Source organism: Mustela nigripes, chromosome 2, assembly GCF_022355385.1.
Source record: "Mustela nigripes isolate SB6536 chromosome 2, MUSNIG.SB6536, whole genome shotgun sequence".
NCBI lineage: Eukaryota > Metazoa > Chordata > Mammalia > Carnivora > Mustelidae > Mustela > Mustela nigripes.
Genome location: NC_081558.1, coordinates 54,863,612 through 54,888,260, shown reverse-complemented (window position 1 = coordinate 54,888,260; position 24,649 = coordinate 54,863,612). Strand labels below are relative to the sequence as shown.

Sequence of the window (24,649 nt, the reverse complement as noted above, 5' to 3'; positions counted from 1 at the left end):
TGAGCCACATGGCATGTACCCTTCCCTCACCTTGGGGCTACATAACCATAGCCTCTGCACTCCCCCAGGGTAGCTCTAGGGCCCAGGACCTGACTCACACCGAGAGAGTAAAGAGAGGAGTCGGACCCTGGGTCCTTGAACAGCCCACGCATGCTTCTGCTACATGCCACCATTGGTGGGACAGGAGCACTGGGAGGCTTCAGGAGCCCGGCTCTGTGGGGCCACAACCAGGTGTGCATGGCAGGCAGTACCGCTCAGCCATCCTCTGGGAGCTCCTGCTGCATGTTAGGTCATGCCATTTACCAGCTGTCATGTAACCTATCGGAACTTCTGTTTTTCTATCGTGATGTCACAGGGCTACTTTAAAGATTATAGGAAAATTAGGGGAAGACCTAAGTGCCGTGCTTCATGCCCAGGCTCATGGTTGTCCCGTGGCTGCCCTCACCGGATACCATGCCCTGGTCACTTTGATGGCCTTCCCTTAGAAACGGGCCTTTGATGGACCACCTCTTCTCTTGGTGATCTGTTTCACACACTCTTTCTCCTTTTAGGCCGTCACTATGGGGCTGTTAGTTGTGAAGGTTGCAAAGGTTTCTTCAAAAGGAGTGTAAGGAAAAATCTGACCTATAGCTGCCGGAGCAACCAAGACTGTATCATAAACAAACACCACCGGAACCGCTGTCAGTTTTGCCGGCTGAAAAAATGCTTAGAGATGGGCATGAAGATGGAATGTGAGTAACTGTGTGAGCAAGCAACTTGAGTTAGCTAGTTGGAGGAAGCAAGATTTCTATACCTGGCTTTAAAATACTCTAAGAGGAAAATATCCACTGAGGCTTCCTGTTGTTTCCCTTCTCTGTCAGCTAGGTGGTCCAGCACCCATGCTGCTGCGATTGACCATTCTCCATGATGTGTGTGGAAGCCTCCCCCAGATAACTCGGCGTGCAACTCAGCGCAATGGGGTGAACACAGGCTTTGGAGTATCAAACCCCAGCTCTGCCAGTTGGGAGCTGTGAGGCGTGGGGAAAACATGGCACCTCTCTCAGCCACAGCATCCTTCTCTAAATAGGACCCCTTAGCTTTCTTACATATTGGATCTGGGGTTCATACTATCTTTCTTTTAAAAAAGATCTTTATTTCCTTCAGTTGTTTCTGGCCCATGTAGCTCTCTCGACCAGATTGCTGGAGGGAGAGACTGCTAGTGTTACAGAAAGCTGACACACCATTAAACAATTTGCAGAAGCCATGCAGGCTTGAATTGGACATTAGAATGGTTCTCTATGACACGTGGCCCTGGACAAGCTCTCTGTTAAGGGCCCACTTAAAGATGGATAAAGATTTCCCTTCCTGGAAAGTGCATTTTGTGAGCAGCAAAAAGTGAAAATCCGGAGGGCTCCGTGTGGACCCCCCACAAGACCATGCTGAAGTTTCTTAGCAGGCAGTGAGCTTGCACTCTTTAGACCAAGAGTGGCCTTGTTTGGCTTTGAGCTTTTCTTCCCTTTGGCTAAAAAGCCCTCTGAAAATTGAGCCGGATGTGTCTAGCACCAGAGCTTATCATCCCTATAGTAGCAGACTTACTAAGGAAGACTTTCCTATGAAGGATGTAATTTGTAATGACTTGTTCATCTAAACATGAATATTTATGTTGTGATTTAAGCTGTGCAGAGTGAACGGAAGCCCTTTGATGTACAACGGGAGAAACCAAGCAATTGTGCTGCTTCAACTGAGAAAATCTATATCCGGAAGGACCTGAGAAGTCCTCTGATAGCCACTCCCACATTTGTGGCAGATAAAGATGGAGCAAGGTCAGTCTCTGTTTTGACAAAGGGCAACACTACCATCAGCCTATGAGCTGATCAGAGGAGGCCTGGATGTTCTTGGAAGGAGCGTATGTGGCTCCCTCCCCACTGTCCCAGCCTTCAGCCTTGTCTTGCTTCATCCCACCCTTTTTGGAGCTGCTCCAGTCACACCTGTGGACGGACCTGAAGATGGGGTTTTTCTCCTGCCTGGGGGTCTCAGGTTGTGTCCTGTAGTTATTCATATGTTGCTCTGCAATTCAAGATAGGGTTTCTCTGCAGTATAGACAAAAGGCCCAAGTCCCAGGGTAGTCCCAAATGATGTGAAGAGTTAACACAAGTTGACGTCTATGGTTTTGTTTTGTTTTTTTTTTTTCCATGTAATCTATTGAACTTCATTACAAAAAGGGAAAACAAGAAATCCAGACTGTGTCCTAGCGAGAACTAGAGTTGAGAATTCTTGGTGATATTCTGAAGATCACATTGGCTTTATTTAACAAAGCGGCTACAGTCTGTGGTCAGCGTGGAAGCCAAGGGGATGTGTATCTGTGTGGCATCCTGTCTCAGGCTGTAGGCCCAACTTTGTGCTCATCTCATTCTAGAGAGAAGGGGTGATGGTTCAGTCACTCGATAACCGAGTCAAGTTAGAGCTTTTCTGCTATTCAGGCAGCTTTGCCACTGTAGAAGGGACAGGGCAATGCATTGTGATCATATTGTGTGTTAAATGTTGGAAGCTACTCTGGGTTTCTTTATGTCTTAAATAGACAAACAGGTCTTCTTGATCCAGGGATGCTTGTGAACATCCAACAGCCTCTGATACGTGAGGATGGTACAGTTCTCCTGGCCACGGATTCCAAGGTGATGTTCTCTACTTACTCTCTCCTCCACCTCTGTATTGCAGTGCAGACTGCTTCTCTGAATGTGTGCCCCCTCTGTTCTTCTTAGCTTCTGAGACTACCTTGTTAGCTTGGCCTTTCGCATCTCTGTTTATTTCTTCTTATATAGCCATCCTATGGTTTGTTTTAGGAATGTTGGCAGCTTTTCAGAAATTTGGGGCTGGCTGGTTATAGTCATTATTACATGTCAGGGTCTAGAGTTCAGTTTGGTGAAAACTCAGTGGCTCTCATCTCAATAACAACCCCCACCCCACCCCAGTACACACATTAGCAAACTACAGGTATGCTGTGGAAATGGCTGCTTATCCTCAGATGTCCTTTTGCAAAAGCCCCTAGTTCATCTTTTTTTTTTAATTGACGTATGGTTGACACACAGTGTTACATTATCCACCCCCCCACACCCCATTCTTTTTAATTAGTTGATCTGCAGGAGGAAGTTCAGTCAGGATTCTGACAATTGCAAAACTAAGAACAAATCAGCCATAGGGAATTTAACATGTTGTGAACAGAGGTGTTTGTCAATCCAGGAGAGAGATAGCTGGCTAATCCCCATGAAGATAACGAAGGACTGGGGTTTTATCTAGGCAAGAAAATGAATTATATTTCTTATCTCATTCCTGATGTGACCCAATAATGATGAAGTAGCAGCAAGCCATGGCTGAGTTCCAGTATTCCTTCTGTAAAAGGAGGGACTTGGTAACAGAGCTGGCAGAGCTGCTCACTGCCCTGAGAGCCAGAGCGGTCCTACCCACAGGCTTCCTTCCAGTCCATTCACGTGCACATCGCTGTGCCCACTCAGTATGTGAGAACAGCCTGTCTTGGGAAAGAAGGGCATCAGTGAGGGCCCTCCATCCTGTGGTCCTGAGGTTGGGCCTTGAGCTTCCTGTCCTTGGGCCCTGGTGCTGCGTGCAACATGGCCATCACACCTGAGTGTCAAGTTGACACTTAGGACAGTGATGGATGCCTAGTGGGGTAGAGGGAAACCAGAAGCCTGAAAGGAAGGCCCGAATAACCCTAAGACCTGATTACCAAGGGATTTCACAGCAGCTTGTCTGTGGTGCCATCCACACAGAGACTGAGACTAAGAACCGAGAGACTCCAGGGTCAGCTGGTCCTGGGTCCAGAGCCCAGCGCCGCTCTTGGTAGCCATGCGCCCCCTTTCCTCCATCTCTGCTTCCCTTGGTGCCGCCACACGGGGGCGCAGAGGAACTGGAGTAAGTTACTTTCCTAAAGCTGGCAGCATGCAGGGAGCTCTCCTTAAGTAAGGAGTTAGCCGTGATCACTGGATGGAAAAGAAGGGACAGACACCGTGTGCTATGTAAGTAGTAGTGAAGAGAAAGCTGCTGCAGAATCAGACATGTGCTGCACCCCATTCCTGCCTCTGTGCTATGGAAGTGACCATACCCATCCCAGGAGGTTGTTATGAATGATAGGGTAGAGACAGAGCACCTAAAGATAGCTCTTTTCAGAAGCTGTGTTTCAGCCATCGACTTTGAAATCACTAAAATTCAAAACAGTGTGCTTGGACTAAATACAGAGTCTCACAGAGATCCCATGCCACCTTTCTACAGGCGCCCCCGGCCATTTATGCAGCAGGCCTGCCGCACAGCGCAACACCCAGGACGTGACATCCTCACGGTGCTGGCCACCTGGTCTTTGTCTTTTCTCACTTCACTCCCATTCCTGCCATGTGTCCCTCGTGGTGATGGCCCACATCTTTTAGCAGCTGCACCATGTTCTGTTCCGTGGTGGTTCTGGGATTTATGAAGCAGTGCTGTGCTTAGGGTCTCTTCCACTATTCTAGTTTTTCACTTTCATGATCTAGACACAGCAGACATTTGTGTCTGTATGTCTTTGCTTTCCTCTTTTTTTATTGAGATACAATTCATTTACCAGAAAACTCACACTTTCTGTACACAGTTCAGTGGTTTTAGTATATTCACAAGGCTGTACAACCATCGCCACTACCTGATTCTAGAACATTTTTCATCACCCCAAAAAGAAACCCTGTACCAATTAAGCTTTCACTCCCCTCTCCCCCTACTCCAGCCCCCGCCAACTGCTACTCTCCTTTCTGACTATGGTTTTATCAATTCTGGACATTTCATATAAAGGGAATCTTACAATATATGGCTTTTGGTGACTAACTTCTTTCTCTTGACATAATGTTTTCGAGGTTCATCCATGTTGTGGCATGTGTCAGCATTTTATTCCTTCTTATTGCCGGATACTAAGCCATTGAATGGCTCAGCCGTATTTTACTTATCCATTCATCAGCTGATGAACATTTGGGTTGTTTCTACTTTTTGTCTATTATGAATAGTGCTGCTACAAACATTTGGACACAAGTTTTTTATGGAGGTACATTTCGATTTCCCTTATGTATGTACCTAGGAGTGGAATGGTTGGTCATACAGTAACTCTGTGTTTAAACTGTTTGAGGAGCTGCCAGACCATTTTCCACAGCAGCTGCACCATTTCACATTCCCTCCAGCAGTGTGTGAGGGTCCACTTTCTCCACATCCTCCCAATACCTGTTGTTGTTGTCTTCTTGGTTATAATCATCCTGTTGGGTGTGAGATGGTATCATTGTGGTTTTGATTTGCATTTCTAGTGATGTTGAACATCCGTTCATGTACTTAACGGCCAGTTATATATCCTTTTTGAAGAAATGCCTGTTCAAATCCTTGGCCCATTTTTTAAAAACTCATTTGTCTTTTTATTATTGAGCTATAAGAGTTAGTCTGGTTACTAAACCATTATTAAAATGAATGATTTGTAAGCAAATACCTCCTATTCTGTGAGTTGTCTTTTGTGTGTGGAAAGGGGGGGTTGTCTTTTCACTTTCTTAATAGCTGTTTTTTTTCTTTTTTTTTTTTTTTTTAAGATTTTATATTTAAGCCATCTCTCCACCCAATGTGGGGCTCTAACTCAACAACCCCAAAATCAAGAGTCTGCGCATTCCACTGACTGAGCCAGCCAGGCCTTCTGTTTAACTTTCTTAATACCTTTTAAAGCACAGAAGTTGAAATTTTGGTGGCATCCAGTTTGTCTGTTTTTGTTGCGTTACCTTATTATGTGTACATTTGTGTAACTACCACCACAATCAAGACACATAACTCTTCCATCACCAAAAAGATCTCCCACCTCCTGCCCTGTTAAGGTCACACCCCATAGAAGCTGTTTTTAAACTAACATTATACCTTCATTGGCCTGAGAGCCTTTTGTGTGTGTGTTGATGTATTCATCTTTAATGTTCTTATTTTGTGTTTAATAGGCTGAAACAAGCCAGGGAGCTCTGGGCACACTAGCAAATGTAGTAACCTCCCTTGCCAACTTAAGTGAATCCCTGAACAATGGTGACGCTTCGGAAATGCAGCCGGAGGACCAGTCTGCGAGTGAAATTACCCGGTACGATGCCGTGACTGTGGACGCTCCCCAGTGACGCCCACACTCTGTTGCTGCCTGAGAGCGGGTGGCAGCAGTCTGACCCCCCACCCTGTATTGAATCAGGGATTGTAAAATCGTCACAGTGTTCCTGCATGTCTGTCTTCTTTCTAACATTGTAACTATGGGAACATGGACCCATTTATATTATGTGATATGAAACAATCAAAACTGTTTTTCATTCCAAACAATGAAAAAGGAAATGACTTAGTGACTCAGTGGAAGCATGGAAAACCCTTCAGTAGACAGGTGTGACATGTATCAGTCTTTATTTTGACTAAACATTAATAGTTCATCCCTTTCCCACTTCTGCTTTAGCCTGTTTTTCTCATGTATATTTTTTTCCAAATAGTCTAGAGCTTTAGTCTTTCAGGGTGTTACTGACAGATGGCATTAGCTGGTCTCAGACACGAGTAACTGGCTGCAGACGGCATTTCTTCCCCACCGCCCAGCTATCGTGTTTGCCCCTTTCCCTGCGGGACTGGCCACTCTTTCCTGTCTTGCCAGGCTGGGCAGATGCACAGCCGGAGGCCACAGGAACACCCTGGTCCTCGTATTCTCTTGAGGTCTGATAGCAAAATTAAGATCTAGATCCAATGGAAAGAGAATGAGATTTGAGTTAGGTAGAGTTCTGGTTCCACTGCTTACTGGATGGTTGGTCTTAGAAAAGTTACTTAACATCTCTACACCTCAGCTTTCACATCTGTAAAATGCAGAGGGTTCTACCTTGGAGAGTAGTTGTGAAAAATGGAAATTATGTGTGAAAATAAATAATATATCGCTTAGTACCCGTGATGATGTGTAGATCATGGGAACTAAGTGATACATTTATCCTCAGAAGCTCTCATTATCGTGTCCTCCAACAGATAGACTTGAATGATCTTTTCCCCATTGTATTGTTTCTCTAGATCTAGGTAATTCTAGATCAGCTAGAATTCTTCTCCTCCTAAAACTGTGGATTCACAATACTGCCTGCTTCATTTTTGCTCACAGGGCATTTGATACCTTAGCTAAAGCACTTAATACCACAGACAGCTCCTCACCTCCAAGCCTAGCAGATGGGATAGATGCCAGTGGAGGAGGCGGAATCCACGTGATCAGCAGAGACCAATCCACACCCATCATTGAGGTCGAAGGGCCCCTCCTTTCAGACACTCATGTCACATTTAAGGTGAGTGGTTTCAGCCAACCACATGCCACAGCCTCCCCAGCCTACAGTTTGAAGCTAAAATCTTTCATACTCTTGGCTTTTGTTTGGATCCAGACCTTGTATACCAGAACACTATTCTCATTAGAAAGAATTGTCACTTGTGTTTTGCTCATAGTGTTTTGGCTCTGAAGGTAACACCCTGAAGCAGGTGTGGCCTGTCCTTGCCAGGAGGGGCCAACATGGTGCTGCCCAGCAAGAGCTCTTATTGGACTGCTCTGCCTTCTCTGCTTTCCAAGACGGCCGGGCTCCAGCATAGGCTCAGACAGGCAAATGTCTGGTCGAGCATGCAGGCAGCCAGCCCTCGTCCCTGACTGCTGGTCATGACTGCTTGCTGTCTTGCGCCACAGAAAATAGATCTCCTGTCTCCTTAAAAAAGGATGTTAGTCTTCCCCACATGCTCCTTCACTGGCCTCACTTCAGAAACATACTCCCACGTTCCCCAAAGCCACAATTTCTCAATTTCTCAATTTCTAGGGCTACAGACTGTCCCCTCGGTGTTCTTTACTACAGAGGCCTGACCAATCACTGAAGACTGGGTCCCTGCTCATAGTTGCCCACCAGTGCCAAGAATATAGGTCATCAGTGGGATTCCAGCATCAAAGGCATTAATTCCCCTTCTGGAAAGTGGAGCTCTAGAGCCCAGTCCTGAACATTCTGGTGGTGGGATCTCATCCTCCCATCACATAGACTTCTGCTCAGCCCCCGCCACCTGCCAGATGCCTACTAGCTGTGAAGTTGACCCCTGTTCCTGATTTAATTTAGATTTTAACTTATGGCTCAAAATAGAATTGCCTTAGAAGAAATACTGATTTAGCTGAGGCAAGAGTTGAAAAGTTTGTCTTTATGTGAGTGACCTGGGAGGTCACCATCATTGACCACATTGCAAGGGCCACGAGAGCCTAATCCACTGGGCCAGGGAGCACAGGGCATCGGTGCCAGCCCCCTGCTGCAGAGGACACAGGCTTCATCGGGGGATCTGCCCAGAACTTCAGCATTAGAGGTCACACAATTTAGGCTCTCTGTTGAGACATGACAGCAGTTCACATTGACAGACAAAGCCATGCCCTGTCTCTCCGTCACCTCCTGTGCTGTGTGCCTCCTCTTCTCCAGCTCACGATGCCTAGCCCGATGCCAGAGTACCTCAATGTGCACTACATCTGCGAGTCAGCATCCCGCCTGCTTTTCCTCTCCATGCACTGGGCCAGGTCAATCCCAGCCTTTCAGGCACTTGGGTAAGTGGCCTTTTTCTCTGTGTGTATCCTTTAGCAAAAGCCTTCCCTTTGTTAGGAATGACCTGGAAGGTATCTGAGGACCCTTTTAGTTTGTACCTATGGTCTTGCTCCAGTGATGCTGATTTTCGTATTAAATACACTCCATGGACTAGGAGCTGAGGACAATGGCTGCCAGTGCTTCAGTGTTCCTCAAACTTTTCTTAGGCCTTCTCCATATGCTGAGGACTTGGTGCTAAGAGCCAGGGATCTAGTGGAACAGAAGGCAGGAGTCATCTGAAATCTTGAGACAAGTAGAGTGAAGCTGCACCTGGGGGCTTCTCAGATAAGGTCATACCGTTCACAGTGCACCAACCAGACCGTCCTAGATGTAGATCCTCCAAGGCAGGGCTGAAAGCTGACGTGGCTGGCCCCTTTTTCTGTGCTCCAGTGCCAGCTCCTCCCCTGCAGCGTTTGCAGGCCCTCTGTTCTCGAGCATAGGTGCAAGGTGTGTCTCCCAGCCCCCTTCAGAGACCACGCTTGGCTCCTAGCCTTTGGATCGCTGCAGCATCTCCTGACAGCCACACCAGGGCTACTGTGGGTTTAGAAGGCTATAGGAGATGACACTTTAGTCATACCCATTTTGATTTCTCATTACTGAATTTAAAGTGCCTAAAGTGTCTTTGTTAAGAAAATAGTTTATCCTCAGAGGGACTTTAGTTTAAAGACAGTGCTGTTTTTGGAGAATGATCCAAAAATAACATATCATAGACTTTCAAGAAATATTTGTTGAATCTACTTGTTTGGGGCAAGCTGGGACCAGGAGAATACCAGCATGTACCCACACCCACCCCAACCTTTTGTCCCCAGGCAGGACTGCAACACCAGCCTGGTGCGGGCCTGCTGGAACGAGCTCTTCACCCTTGGCCTGGCCCAGTGTGCCCAGGTCATGAGTCTCTCCACTATCCTGGCAGCCATTGTCAACCACCTGCAGAACAGCATCCAGGAAGGTAGGGCTGGGGCTGTGGGGGATTGTGTCTCGGTTCAGGCCGGCCCCTTGCAAACTAGCCAGCTGCGGCATGCCACAGCTTCCACATGCTGAGCATAGCTTAACTTTGAAGTCCTGAGGTCTTCACCAGTGAGAACATTTAAATTTTCACCTCACTGTCTTCATATAAGGAATATGAAAGAGGAAAAAAAGATAATTGGAAAAGTTGCCAGCTTCCTGATACATAGGTATTTAGTGATGTTTTCAGAGTAATCACAGCTTATACTTTCATCTTGATTGACGGTTATAAATGGAAGAAGTTGTAGTTTTTCACTCATGTGGGTGAAAGAAAAACACAGTTCTTACCTACTGTGTTTCTCTTCCCTGCATGTCTTCTTTACTACTCACACAGAACACTTCTGACACATGTGGTCACCAGTGTGGTGGGTATTTTCCCCACAATAGGCACTTCTCTGAGATACCAGCTGGGTATCCAATAATTTAATTCAATTCTATCACTGTCAGACATAGTGTCAGTGTCAGATCTCACAGGTTAAGGGCTCAGTCCCACAAGATCCTCCCCCCAACACACACACACACACACACGTATCCAGGCTATCCCTTGGGTTGGATTAATTCACTAGCACAGCTCACAGAACTCAAGGATAGAGGATACAGATGAACAGCCAGATGAAGAGCTCAATGGGGTGAGGTCTAGGAGAGTCTCAAGCACAGGAGCTTTTGTCCCTGTGGACTTGAGGTGCTTTACCCTTGCTGTGTGTTTGTGTGTTCACCAACCTGGAAGTTCTCTGAACTCCATCCATCATTCAATCCATTTCTAGCCCCTCTCCCCTCTCTGGATGATGAGGGTTGGAGCTGGAAATGCCAAGCTTCTGAGTGGCCTTTTCTCCCCAGGGGTCATTAGGGGTCCCACCCAGAGATACCTCAGTGGAACAAAAGATGCTTCTAGTCCTCTTAACACATGAAAATTTATAAGGGTTAGAGGAGCTCTTTGTCAGTGATAAGGTCAAAAACAAAGCGCCTGGGTGGCTCAGGCGGGTTAAAGCCTCTGCCTTTGGCTCAGGTCATGATCCCAGGGTCCTGGGATTGAGCCCTGCATCGGGCTCTCTGCTTCCCATTCTCTCTCTGCCTGCCTCTCTGCCTACTTATGATCTCTGTCTGTCAAATAAATAAGTAAAATCTTTTAAAAAAAAATTAGACCAACAGGTGCTGCTAATGCTCTTATCACTTAGAAATTACAAGGGCTTTGAGAGCTCTGTGTCAGGAACCAGGGGGCAGAGACCAATATACATATTTTCTGTTCTCACAATGGGTTACTCTTTCCTCCGTAACAAATTCTCAGAGCCCTAGAGGGATTGTGTGCAGTTAGGTCCCTGGTTTTCCCCAAGTGAAGCAGCAAGTGGAAGAGCTGGGTATAAACTTGGGCCACACAGACCCCTAGTCCACCCACTTGCTCTTGTGAATGAAAGTGACTGTCTTCTAGAAAGATCTGTGGCAACCATCTAATATCTGGCAGCCTAGTCCCAACTGCATCTGTACCAGGAGATAGCCAGTGCAGTCTCTCCACGTCCTCTGAGTCTAGAGTGAACCAAAGACATGGTCTCAAGGCAGCATGCCCAGGATTCAGGACTAATACTTGATGCTGAATTGCAGCTGAGCTACACTTTTAACTAGGCATTCAAGGTGTTTGATTATCTAGGAATCAAGTGAATAGTTATAACTTTGTCTAATACTTTTTTGGAATAGTAATATAAAAGTGATTTTATTATTTACAACTTTTTTAAAGAGTTTATTTATTTGTCAGAGTCCAAGCAGGGGGAGCGGCAGGCAGAGGGAGAGGGAGAAGCAGGCTCCCCACTGAGCAGGGTGCCCAGTGTGGGACAGGATCCCAGGAGCCTGGGATCGTGACCTGAGCCGAAGGCAGATGCTCAACGGACTGAGCCACCCAGGTGTCCCTAAAAGTGATTTTTTTTAAACCCTATAACATTTTGTTATATATGTTAGATTTTTGTTATATATAAGTTAGATTTGTTCACAAATGAGAATTTATTATTTATTTATTTAAGGAGAGAGTGGGGGAGGAGGGGCAGAGAGAGAATCTCTTTTTTCTTTTTTCTTTTTTTTCCCCCTGAGAATTTTAAGCAGGCATCCTGTATTTTTTTTTTTCCAGCATAACAGAATTCATTGTTTATGCCACACCTTAGTGCTCCATGCCATATGTGCCCTCCATAATACCCACCACCTGGCTCCCCCAACCTCCCACCCCCCGCCCCTTCAAAACTCTCAGATTGTTTTCAGAGTCCATAGTCCATGGTTCATCTCCCCTTCCAATTTCCCCCAACTCCCTTCTCTCTATCTCCCTATGTCCTCCATGTTATTTGTTATGCTCCACAAATAAGTGAAACCATATATTTGACTCTCTGCTTGACTTATTTCACCCAGCATAATCTCTCCAGGCCCATCCATGTTGATACAAAAGTTGGGTATTCATCCTTTCTGATGGAGGCATAATACTCCATAGTGTATATGGACCACATCTTCCTGATCCATTCGTCCGTTGAAGGGCATTTTGGTTCTTTCCACAGTTTAGCGATCGTGGCCATTGCTGCTATAAACATTGGGATACAGATGGCCCTTCTTTTCACTACATCTGTATCTTTGGGGTAAATAGCCAGTAGTGCAATTGCAGGGTCATAGGGAAGTTCTATTTTTAATTTCTTAAGGAATCTCCACACTGTTCTCCAAAGTGGCTGCACCAACTTGCATTCCCACCAACAGTGTAAGAGGGTTCCCCTTTCTCCACATCCTCTCCAGCAGACGTTGTTTTCTGTCTTGTTAATTTTAGCCATTCTAACTGGTGTAAGGTGGTATCTCAATGTGGTTTTAATTTGAATCTCCCTGATGGCTAGTGATGATGAACATTTTTTCATGTGTCTGATAGCTATTTGTATGTCTTCATTGGAGAAGTGTCTGTTCATGTCTTCTGCCCATTTTTTGACATGATTATCTGTTTTGTGTGTGTTGAGTTTGAGAAGTTCTTTATAGATCCTGGATTATCCTTTATCTTTTAATTGCATGTGATAATACCAGTATCTTCAGGAAATGTTGTCAGGAAGATTAAAACAGATAACATATAAAATTTTGTTTCCACAGCTTAAAAAATGTCAGCGTTTAATGATCAGGTCCATAAATCTTTATTAAATGCCTGCATAGGCATTGTCTTAGCCTGACAATGCTAAGAATCGATTTACCAGTCTTAAGCACAGAATAAAAGGGATTATCTCTCTCTGCCTGCCTCTCTGCCTACTTGTGATCTCTCTCTCTCTCTCTCTCTCTCTCTCTCTGTTGTGTGTCAAATAAATAAATAAATAAAATCTTTTTTTAAAGGTGGGGGGATTATCATTTTGTACCTACAGGCTCTGCCAAAGGTAGGGCCAGGGAGAATTGATGGTCTAGGGGTTTGTTGCTGAGAAAGAATATATGGCAGAGTGGCATTTGGGTATACCTGTTGTCACTTCACCTTCACCTGGAAAATGAGGCTCTTAACCATCTTAAGGTAACTGGTTTTCCACTAAAAAGGAAAATAATTTTCTCTTTCAATCTGTGGCTCCTCAAAGAAGCTAATGTTATTGTTCTTACTAGCCTTTCTCAGGGGGTTTTGTGATGTTCATTTCTAGATAAACTTTCTGGAGACCGGATAAAGCAAGTCATGGAGCACATCTGGAAGCTTCAGGAGTTCTGTAACAGTATGGCGAAGCTGGATATAGATGGCTATGAGTATGCATACCTTAAAGCTATAGTTCTCTTTAGTCCTGGTAAGATATGTGGCGGGGACTCACAAGTTTTCCACCTGTCTACTGGTATTTCTGAACATGAACCTGTTGTCAAGTCATCAGCCAGATTGTGACCAAATGTTCTCCTAATAGCTGTGCTTTGCTAGCCAACATAAACACATACATTCTTTTAAATTGTTGCCTTTATAGTCCCAAAAACATATGCCATGGTGTCTGGTGACTTCATATGTTGAATAGATTTATTCTGTATCCTAATTTAAACCATTGGCCAAATAAGACTTTGGCATACCAAATAGAGTATGCTACTCCAGTCTTACCAGTATCAAGCACAGAATAAAAGGGATTATCCGGTGTCCTTTTTTTTTTCTTTTCTTTTTTCTTTTTTCATTTTAGACAGGATGAGCGGAGGAGAGAGGCAGAGGGGGAGAGGGAAGCAGGCTCTCTGCTGGGCAGGGAACCCGATATGGGTCTCAATCCCAGGACCCAGAAGTCATGACCTAAGCCAAAGGCAGATGCCCAGCCATCTGAGCCACCCAGGCACCACCTCAGTGTCCTTTTTTTGTTTTGTTTTTACTTCTTTTGCTTTCCTTTTTGCCAGTTTTCAAGCTGTTAGCGTATGTCCTCCAGTAGAGACTCAAAGTGCCCACGTTCAGCTGTCCCTGTAGGTTAGCACCTGAAGAAGAGGCAGGACTGTCCAGCTGGCCTCACTGCCCCCTCTCATCTGTTCTCGCTAAACCTCCAGAGGTCATTAAGGCTGGCTCTTGTCCTGACTGCTGTCCTTAATAGCAGGGTTTGGACACAGCTTAACCCTCTCTTCCTCCCTAGCCATCCACTCGTGAACAGCAAAGTAGCTAATATAAATGGGAGAAATTCTGTGATTAAATATGTAGGAGGTAAAGGATCATTTGTAATCTTGGGTGATAGTTCTAAAACTGTTTTCTCAAGTGGTAGGAAGCCAGGTGTCCAGAAGCAAGCCAGGTGGGGCTGCTGAGGCTGGTGTGACCACTGAGGAGCCCAGTCCCCTCCTTGTAACCTTGAGGCCTGGCCAAGTACAGAGCAAAAGCCAGTGTTCTAGCAGTAATAGCCAAACCAGACCCCCTTCAGGGTTCAGTCTATATTGTACTTGAGAAATTTGTCAAAGGTTTAACTAAAAATAAGTACTAAGAAGTCTGCCAAGTGAGACTTTTCTCATGGGGCAATCTGGGGGCACTTTTCTTTTTTCAGATCACCCAGGTTTGACCAGCACAAGCCAGATTGAAAAATTCCAAGAAAAGGCACAGATGGAATTGCAGGACTATGTTCAGAAAACCTACTCGGAAGATACTTACCGGTGAGGCACACAGATACACGATCTCGCTGTGGGGCAGAAAGGAGCACAACTGCAGTCTAGCCGCAAATATAAATTGGCAGCCTTCCCACCCACGCAGGCTGGAAGAGCCTCCTTTTGATCACATTTTAATTCCTGCATTTCATGGGTGGTAACTCTGGAAAGTGCTAGGTGGGTCAGGAATCCTAGGCCATTCCAGTGTTGCTGGTAAACAGTGGGCAAGACCTTGGGCTGCTCTTCCGGAACACGAAGAGGGGTTGGAGTCATTCCTGTGTGATTTCCTTGGGGGCTGACAGGGACCCCCTTACCTGGAAGAGCCTCCCCACCCCCTGGCCTGCATCTGCTGAAGAGGTAGAGCCAGCATCCTTCACAGAAGAGTTTGCATTGACAGAAGCCATACCTGACTACAGATGAGTGAGTGGGCTATAGAAAATAGTAATTTTGCCCTCAGGTAATTGATTTTCTTAAGTCCCTTTATTTGGGCAAAAAGTCAATTTGTAATATTTGTAATGGTTGGGCAACAAATATATGTATACATATACACATATATATGTATGTATACATACACACACATGAGCCTTTCTCGTCCAAATCTCAACAGGGAAGTTATTCTCAATTAAAGTAGAAGGCCTGGCAGGCTTTTCAGCCAAGGAGTGGAGGAGCTCTTTGATCATGACCACTTCCAACCCACTAGAAGCTATATGAGTTACTGAGCTCACATCAGGCAAACTAGTATTTCCTTGGCAGCCCTGTTCCTTCAAAGTAAACCCTTGATCAGAACTGACCAGGAAGTTCATGGCCCCACCTTCTTCATTGGTGTTGCCTTCACTGACCTTAGTCCAGAGGTACCCCGTGGAATGAAAATGCCCCAGGCCCTAAGAAGACCATTTCTGTGGTGTGACTAGGAGGGCCTGTGGCTGGCCCTGATGGCAGAGAATATCCTCTGCCTTAAACATAATTCCATGACCCAGACACACCTTTTGCCAAAGCAGGATCCATTTTCTCCTCGAATCACTCACCATGACTTGTAATTTCAGCCTTGGAACACAGGGGATTGGGACTGCCAGGTAACGCACCCACACCTAGTTCATACATCCAGCCAGGTATGTGGGCAAGCTGTCGCCTGAGAAGCCATGGGCCTACTCCCACACCATGCCCATGGTCAGAAGATCATGGAAATGCCCCTCTGGGGGCTGCTGGCAGGGCCACAGCACACGAGAGTCATCATGACAACAGCAGCTCTCTGGCCTTTGAAAGTAGGTGTTTCTTAAAAAAAAATCTAGTCAGGGACCCATGGAGGAGGTGGCCAGCCAAGTGAGTTGGGACCAAAAATGAGAGAAGGGAGGCTTTCTCACAAGGCTCAAAGTTCCCAAAAAAAGGCTCTAGGATGGTTGACATCTATTTCTGCATTCATTATTTTTCTTTTTCCCATCTTTATGCCTTTTCTCGTACTATTTGCTCCTCCTGAAATACCCTTCCATTCTTCCCCACTGTTTACATCTCTGCTGAGAGAAACCTCAGCCAGCCTCTAAAGCCCAGCTTTAGAGGGCTGTGCTGGTGTCCCCTTATACCTTTGTGTGTCTTGCAAGACCACAGTGGCTGGACAGATGGAAGATGGTGCTGGAATGCTCCTTGCATAATAGATGTATTCTCTTTTAAAAAACAATGTTTACTACCAATATATGTTAATAAAAAATTATATTAAAAAACAATGTTTACTATAGAAAAAAATTACAATATTCTGGAAAGTAAAATGAAAATGTCCATACAAATACCACCATTCATAGATACCTGTTAATGTTTTATGCATTTCCTTCCAGAAGCTTTTTTATATTTATGTAATTGGAATCATAAAATACAAAGTAAGATTTTGTAACCCTTTGTTCATTTAATGTTCAGCTGAGCATACTTCATCTTTTGTGGCTAAGGAAATGCTGTAATTTCCTTAACACTTTCCCATTGATGAAAATGAAGGTTATTTCCAGGCCGGCCCTGCAGTGAACATCCTTGCACACATGGTTCTGGGCAGTGGCTGTGGAACACAGTCACATGCTTCAGATACAATGTCTGTGGCCCACCATGACAGGGTCACCATGTGCCCTACCACACAGGGTGTTTACAAACTGAAGATAATCTAATGCTTTATTTTTAATTATAACGCTATACGAACAGTGGGAATACGGAAGAGAGTAAGTTTTAATAAGTAAAGGCACTCCCAAGTCCCCAAACCCAGAGGCCAACCGTTCACATTTTAGTGAACATCCTTCCGAATACTTTTGTATGCATGTCACACAAACCTGCACAGTGAGACTGCACTGTGCTTGCTGCTTCCCAGTCTGTTTTTATTCAACCTGTACATCATGGACTTCTTTCCTTACCAGTGATACACATCTTCTTTATACTTTTTAGTGGGTCTATAGTGATCTTTTATATAGAGACACACCGCACTTTATTTTAACCTATCCTTTTATTGATTTTCAAATTTTTCTTTCTTGGTGGGAGAGGGGAGAATTGTTTAAAATGAGGGACACATTTGTACAGACATCTTTGTACCTAGTTTTTTTTTCCTCTCATGATAAATTCCTATAAGAGGAACTGTTGAAATTTTAAATACAAGGGGTAAATCAAAGCTCGGTTTGTTTGGTTTCATTCCAAGCAGTGCAGACAGGGTCCCAGGAGCCTGTCCAGGGAGAAGTCTGAAGGGCAAAGAATCCCCTTTCTCTAAGGACCCTCCCTTTTACAGATTGGCCCGGATTCTTGTTCGCCTGCCAGCACTCAGGCTGATGAGCTCCAACATAACAGAAGAACTTTTTTTTACCGGTCTCATTGGCAATGTGTCAATAGACAGCATAATCCCCTACATCCTCAAGATGGAGACAGCAGAGTATAACGGCCAGATCACCGGAGCCAGCCTATAGTGAGCACCACACGCCTGCCGAGAAGCAAAAGGATCCTTCCAGGACTGCTCAGAGACCGAGAAAGTAATGGTATTTTGGTATGTGCAAATATTTCCAGTATGTTAGCCATTTCCTACCTGGTTTCTTATCTGTTAATCACAGACGACAAAAGCAACTAAAAGACTAGTAGGATCCTTTCCTGCCATAAGAAATGTTTTAATGCCTTTTGATGAAGCAGATTTTGGAACAATCTTTTAACCCAATTTGTATTTAGAAATTCTCAAAGGGCAAAAAACAGAGTTTTATAATGTCAGAGACTAGTATTAAACAAAACTAAAAGAACCTAAGAGAACAGTATGTGTGTATATATATTAAAAATGTCCTTGGAATTAATAGCTACTAATTACCAGGGTAATAATATTAGCACTTTCTAAGCACTTCTTATCAATGCGTAATGTTAGCAACATCTTGCCCCTGGGCAGGACAAATGGAAAACTGTATATGTCTTTTGCCGAAATGCTAATAATTTCTGTGAAAACGCACTAGGGTACAGGAGACAATCATTTATGTTTAAGAAGAGATGGCATCATTCCTAATTGTATGCACACATTGGTGGTGTTGAACTAAATTCCTATGAATGAATGAAAATGTGGCTCATCTGTATCGTGCAGTAAGTGGGAGTGTGGAGGCACAGTTGATGGTGACCCAAACTGGAAGCTTCCTCAGCTTTTGAGTTGATGACACTTGTCAGCTTCCCTGACCTCTGGTTCTGGTCTGTGACGGGCATCTGCAGGCTCCTCCAAACCCGGGACTCCTTCTCATGACTGGTTCTCAGAATTGGATTATAGCCAGACATTAACTGCCAGCTCGTGCAGCAACTGAGAACATCCCCACATCACCTCCACCACTCACGGCAGACAGAGCCTTCTGACCAAAAAGTGCAAGGTGGGCATTTTGAACCCAACAGTAATTCCTGATTGCAGTCTGGGGCAGTTGCCCGTTGTTCAGACGGAGGAGTACAAAGGCTCCCTTCTCACAGGGTTTCCATTCCAGACATCTCCTTGAGAAGGGCTGTATTCCTGCAGCTCACTCGATGCTGTGAGGGGATTCGGGGCCAGGGGGTGGGGGGCGGTGCAGGATTTTGCTGCCTGGCCAGGGTGGTGGTGGTGCAGCTGAATGGAAGGTTTCTCGGTTGACCTTAATTATCAGGGTTTTCCAGAGTGTCTCCAGACTCAGCACTTCTGTTGGCAGTTCTCTGAATGGTACTGGTACACCATGCACTTTGATTCCCCCAGGTGTGTGCCAGCAAAAAACCCTGGAGCATTTTAGGTGATGGATGCAGAAGCAAGCTACCTGCTCTTAAAAAACAAAACAACAAAAACACAACAGAAAAAAACCCTTAACTCCCAAAGTTACCTTTTTTCTCTTAAGTTATAGCAACCATCGTTTACAAGAACAGAATGCAGTTATAAGGAGTTCTCTCTAGAGAAGAGACCCATAAATTCCCATGGATGCGAGCAGCGGGCATTTCCTGCTTGGGAAAAGTGCCATGTCCAAGACCCGGTCAGGTATTCTTCATTTCCTTTCTGTATAGCCCAGATTAAGGAAACAGTGAAAGTGAAATTTGCATCTCCCAGATCTTTTGATCACATGGTATCCAGAAAGATCCCAGTGCACTTCCCCCTGCCTCTCAGGCACTCTCGGCCTGTCTCAGGCCATAGAGGTGGGGCCTCATGTGCTGTGTGGGTGCCCGGCCGGGCACTGCCTTAAGACAAACAGAATGCTCTATGCTGAAGTGTTAGCAGCACTTTGTGAAAGTCTAGTAGGAATTAAGTGGAGACAGTATCTCCAACTTCTAAATTCCTATTTGTTTTTAAGTGTATTACTTGTAGTTCTTGTCTTGGAAGCAAATTTTGTAAACAGTAAGGGTGCCCATTATAAAATGATGGAAAGAATTTTAATTTTGTCAGCTTAAATTTTTGGTTTTCTAAATTTGATTTAAATTTCAAAATTAAGGAAAAAAGAAAAGAAAAAAACAAAAAACAACTAGCCAGGACAGTGCAGTTAGGGCAGGTCTGTTTCGTTTCTGCTCAGGAAGGATTTTAGCAGAGGCTATTTTCAACTGTGTTTATGTATCTTACAAGCAAGTTGCCTCTTTTCTGTTCTTTTCATTTTTTAATGTAAGCGTGTCTGTTGATCACACAGGAGTTCTCTGGGATTACATGCTATATCACATCCCCAGATCTGATTCCTGGTGTTGGGGAAAAGGCCCACCCCTTCTTCCTGGGGGTGGCCCTAGGAGTCCTATGTCCATTCGGCTTATAGACTCAGGTTGCCATCAGATACTGGGACAGCTTAACCAAGACCTAGATTGAGGTCCCGACCACACCACTGCTGAAGGATTTTGGACTAGAGGTGACAACCTGCAGAAAAACTGAACCATGTGGGTGAGTGAGTGCTGGACCCTGGCAGGACAGCCCTGGAGAAAAATCAGTTTGGCTTAGAGGGTTGTTGATTCTGACCTGGTCCTGCCTCTTGAGTCCCTTCGCTGATGGTGGCGGATTGCAGTGGACCATTTTGGCCTTGAACACTCATTAGTTTCCCAGATCCTCTTGGCCTTACTTTGAAGTAGCCTTTCCCTGAAGATCATGTTCACACAAGCTGATTTCTTGCTGCCCCAAATCATTTCACACTTTTTGATAGCAGGTCCGTCCCATCTTGTCAGATTGGTTAGAGAAGCCCAAAGTCCAGAACTTAATTTAAAGGGATCCCTAGCAAATACTGAGGTTCAGCTTTCACAAGACTTTACCCCTCGTTTATAGTCTGTGAGTCTAGATTTAGTTAGGAAGGCCAGCCCTCTACTGAGAGTCTCTGAAATAAGCCAACAACAGATTCTTCAGCACACAGCCTGCCCACATGTCCCTTCTGCTGGCCTGGCCCTTCCTCCCTTTTGAGGAGGGGTCCACTAGTGAAAGGAGATGGCAGCACACATCAGTGCTTCTTGATGAAATGGGCCCTTTTCCAGTGGTATCTCAGATAAATGCTAGACAGTTGTATGTTGAAACTGTGGAGGTCATTACATAGAATCATAAAACAGGACAGGAAGAGACTTAGAAATAAGTCCAGATTACCCAAACAAATGATACTTTCCAAGTTATTCCACCCTTCTGATTTGCAGTTTGTATGTGTGTCTGTTGGGGGTAACCATTATTTATTATCTAACTTTTGCCATGAGGCTGTGATTGGGGTTCTTTAGGGTTTGGGTTTTTATATTTAATTACAGGTGTAGTCACTTGTTGTAAGAGGTTATGTAAATGCCCTCAAGAGGGACTGTCTTCTAGCTTGTCAGTATTAAATGTGAACTCTGCTCTGAGGCAGTTGCCCACCAGCCACGGTGAGAGCGACGGACGTACCTACTCCTGGGCTCCCTGAGGCAGTGGCCACATGCTGGCTAGAGGACATGGTTGCAGCCACAGCACAGACTCACTCAGCGCTTTCTGCCTGTGTCAGGGACAGCCATGGCAGGGAGCTAAGAATCAGAAGGGCTATACCTAATGCTTTTATTTTGGGGGGAAAAAAAAAACACATCCTAATCCTTTGGGGGAATTTCCAATAGAGCAGTCTTGTTCCCCAGCCTGCCTCTGCCTGTCCTCAGCCAGCCCTTGGCTATGGATCCTACTTTCAGGACCTGATCAGATCAGAGTCCAGAAGCTTGTCACCCATTTGCTGGTAGAAAGGGGCTACAGCAACCCACTACAGCCCCACTACATGTACAGTGGGGCTGTAGATGACATTTCAACTCTTCTCTTAATCTAGGCCACGAAAAGTCATCTTCTTACCTTCACTTTCATCCCAGCATTGGTGTGGCGGGGGGAGGTGGATAGTGCCCTTGATATCCTAGAAAGGTTGGAGCAGGCCGGGCAGATGCCCATATGCTTCCTTTGTCCCCCTTCCAGTCTAGATTGTACGGCTCTTTGAAATGTCTTAACTTTGATGTAAATTTGTAAAGCCAAGCCCTCCTTGAGACAGACTGGGTTTGGGTCTTTTGTACACAGGGTTCTGGACATCCTCACGTGTGACTCCTGTGCGTGTCCAGCCCTGGGGTCCCTTCAGCGGCATTGTGCGTGTACAGATTTATAGGCTTGTATGACTGAATGAATGTACATGTGTTTATATCTTCTATATATGTACAGTGTATATAGTGTGTGTATGTGTACATAGATGTATATTATGTATACAGACATGTAGCCATGTATCCAAAGTTCCCTTATGTTTTAAAGAGAGTCTATGATAGAGTTGCTAAAGTACATTGATGTGGGTGTTCCAAGGTCCCTCAGCAGGATGGATTTGCTGATATTTTAACTCCATTTTCCTTTGGGTGAGCCTGGCTGGGAAAGGCCATGAAGACAGAATCTCCATCCTATACCAGGTTAAGTTCCAGACAAAAGGTCCTGACAGAAGGACATTGCTATGTATTATATATTCTCTAGATTCACACAGTGGCCAGGAAGCTAGAAAACCATTTATCCTAAAGTCAAGAAAACTAGGTGGGGAATCTTTGACCTGGCTGCCACATGCCTGTTTATGGCCTGACTAGAAGGAACTTGGCGGCTGGAGCTGTCGGCTTTCCCCGGTACTCACTCTGTTATGTGGTCCAGAGATCAGCCTCATGGTCACAGATTCAGAACGGTCCATGTGCTAGGGTCTGCTTCCCAGGTCTGTGCTTGCTCTGGACTTAGCCATCAGAGGGCACTGCCCTGTGACTCAACAGATTCCCATCTCTAATGCCAGTTGAAAAAAATCTACCAAATAGTCTTTTAAAATAAGCATGAATAAGATAACTAACTTATGGCATAGAAGTTACAAATTTTAAATCACTTCTCTAACTGTAGCATGTGAATAAAATCCACTGACATAAATCCTTTCTATAATTTAAAATTCTCAGATAAAATGGCATTTTAATATGGCTATTTGTACCCTTAAAGCTACAGATGCTAGGCCTATTCTGATTAAATTTCCCCCGCCAACTGGGCTTTAAACTGAGACACAGCACTCAGGAGCCAGGGCCCAGCCCAGCAGAGCTGCTTACAGACCTGGGACATGGGGCCTGCCTGGCCAAGGGCTGCAAGCTGGCCCGCTGAAGGGAGTCCCCAGGGAACTGCAAAAACACATAATCCACAGGTTTTCTGTTCTTTGTTGGTGGTGGTGATGGTTTGTTGTTTGTTTTTTTAAATAAGCTACTGAAATAGTTTGTAAACACTTCATTGAGACCATAGTACTCAGTGCCTTTTGTGAGACTGTGGGTCATTTAGCCTTCAGCTTCCCCTCTATTGGATGTTAAAAACAAACAAACAAAAAGCTCCTGCTGCTTCACTGGCCTCATCCAACACTGCTTATTTGACCCTTGCCCCTGCCCTTGCCTGTTGTGACAATCACGCTATGGAAGGTGGCTTTCCAGTTAAAATATAAGAGGAAGCTTGACAGTCTCTAAATGAATCTTCAGAATAAACATTTTCATTTGGGGAGGGTATATTTTAACAGCAATCTAAGAAAAATTAAACTCTGAACTTAAGAAGAGTATCTTGGGGGTGGGGAATTCCTGAGATACTTTTAAAGCCCCGCTAGGCTTTCAGTTCTGAAGCCGATAATCTGGTGTCTCACTATTTATACATGCAGCATAGAAACAAATGCTGTAAATATTGGGAAAAAATGTTCGGCAACATTTATCAACTGACAGACTGATAAGCTTCATATTTGGATAACATTTGGAAGTACTAAGACTTTTGGGTTACAAATGGCTTGTCTTAGGATCATATACTCACTCACCATTTTAACGACCAGAGCATCCCTGGACTCAGATGCTGCCGCCACATACAACCCAAGTGCTGGAATATTTTTCTACAGTCTCTGTTCTCCCCATTCTCTTGTAAACCAGTGTTCAACTAGTTTTATAACTGAAAAGCTGCACATTTTTTCATAGTACAAACCATAGTTTTTACCTGTAGTTTGGACCTCTCTGTTAAAATATAACTGCATTACCGCCCTTTTAAAAGACATCTGTTAAAGGAAAATTCGGGTGTTAGATTTCTTGGGACCGTTTCTGTAACTTCTGCCCTTCACAATATAGAAAATACTGTTTATGCCATTACATTTTAATTCCAGGTTTAAAACCTGTTGAAAGCTGTAGCTTGAAATCAGCTTTGTTTATGTGATGGCATTTAAAAAATAGCATGTTCTTTTTAAACTGAATTTTATATCTAATCAGTGTCTTCAGTCTTGAAGAAGAATTTGCATTGTTGTGTTTGTATATAGAGTATTGCAGTGCATGAATTAGCTTTATGCATTTTATTAAATGCTGTTTCAATGTGGCATTATTGTTGTGGCTTAATACTACTACCTAAATAAGGTTTATACTATTAAAAAAGTGGATTAAAGACTAAATGTGCATCTTCTCATTTCTTCTAACAGTAAAAGCAGTAACGCCTGATCCCCAGGGGTACCACACTCTCACCCAAGTAGGTGGTTGGGGAAGCCCCCTGTGGTCAGAGCGCCACAGCTTTCCACTCACCTTAGCCTCAGCCGGAAGGGCCTTACCTCTCAGAGTCCATGTGCTGGCCCACTGGACTTGTAAACACCTTTAGGAGAAAGGGTGTGGCCATTTCCGGTGGAGAGGCCCTTGGTGTGGAGGTCGAAAAGCCAGGCAGCCGGTTCCAGAGCAGAACACCCTGGGCTGCCCGACGACACCGGCTATCAGCACAGATGCTCCAAAGCCAGGCCTCACACCAGCACTGCATCCTGTAAGGGTAAGAGCTATCCAGAATAAAAGCATTTTCTTCCAGTTGTAGAAGTTGGAAAGAACTTGCTCAGTGTGTCACGTGACCTCTCACTTTACTAGTGAGGATTCTGAGATCCAAAGTCAGATTCTTGGCAGAACCCACCACGCAGCCAGATAGCTTTAAAAGGCCCTGCCAGTTGTACTCGAAACCAGTCACTTCAGAAGAACAAGGTCTAAAACCACGTGAACATCGTTTCTGCAAAGAAACAGATACCAATTCCTCAGAGCAGACT

The 24,649-nt window shown here is 44.8% G+C and overlaps 1 protein-coding gene across 2 annotated transcripts in view; it reads left to right on the top strand.

Annotated features, from left to right (window-relative positions):
- NR2C2 (nuclear receptor subfamily 2 group C member 2) overlaps positions 1–24,043 on the top strand; it is a 99,206-nt gene extending 75,163 nt beyond the window's left edge. For both annotated transcript variants that reach the window (XM_059390387.1, XM_059390386.1), the window contains 10 exons: positions 552–731; positions 1,655–1,802; positions 2,558–2,651; positions 5,967–6,100; positions 7,130–7,307; positions 8,457–8,578; positions 9,425–9,564; positions 13,241–13,378; positions 14,582–14,687; positions 17,428–24,043. In XM_059390387.1, the coding sequence (XP_059246370.1) occupies positions 552–731; positions 1,655–1,802; positions 2,558–2,651; positions 5,967–6,100; positions 7,130–7,307; positions 8,457–8,578; positions 9,425–9,564; positions 13,241–13,378; positions 14,582–14,687; positions 17,428–17,602 (1,415 nt within the window). In that variant the 3' untranslated portion in view covers positions 17,603–24,043. The remainder of the gene's footprint in view (positions 1–551; positions 732–1,654; positions 1,803–2,557; positions 2,652–5,966; positions 6,101–7,129; positions 7,308–8,456; positions 8,579–9,424; positions 9,565–13,240; positions 13,379–14,581; positions 14,688–17,427) is intronic.
- Positions 24,044–24,649: the final 606 nt, after the last annotated feature.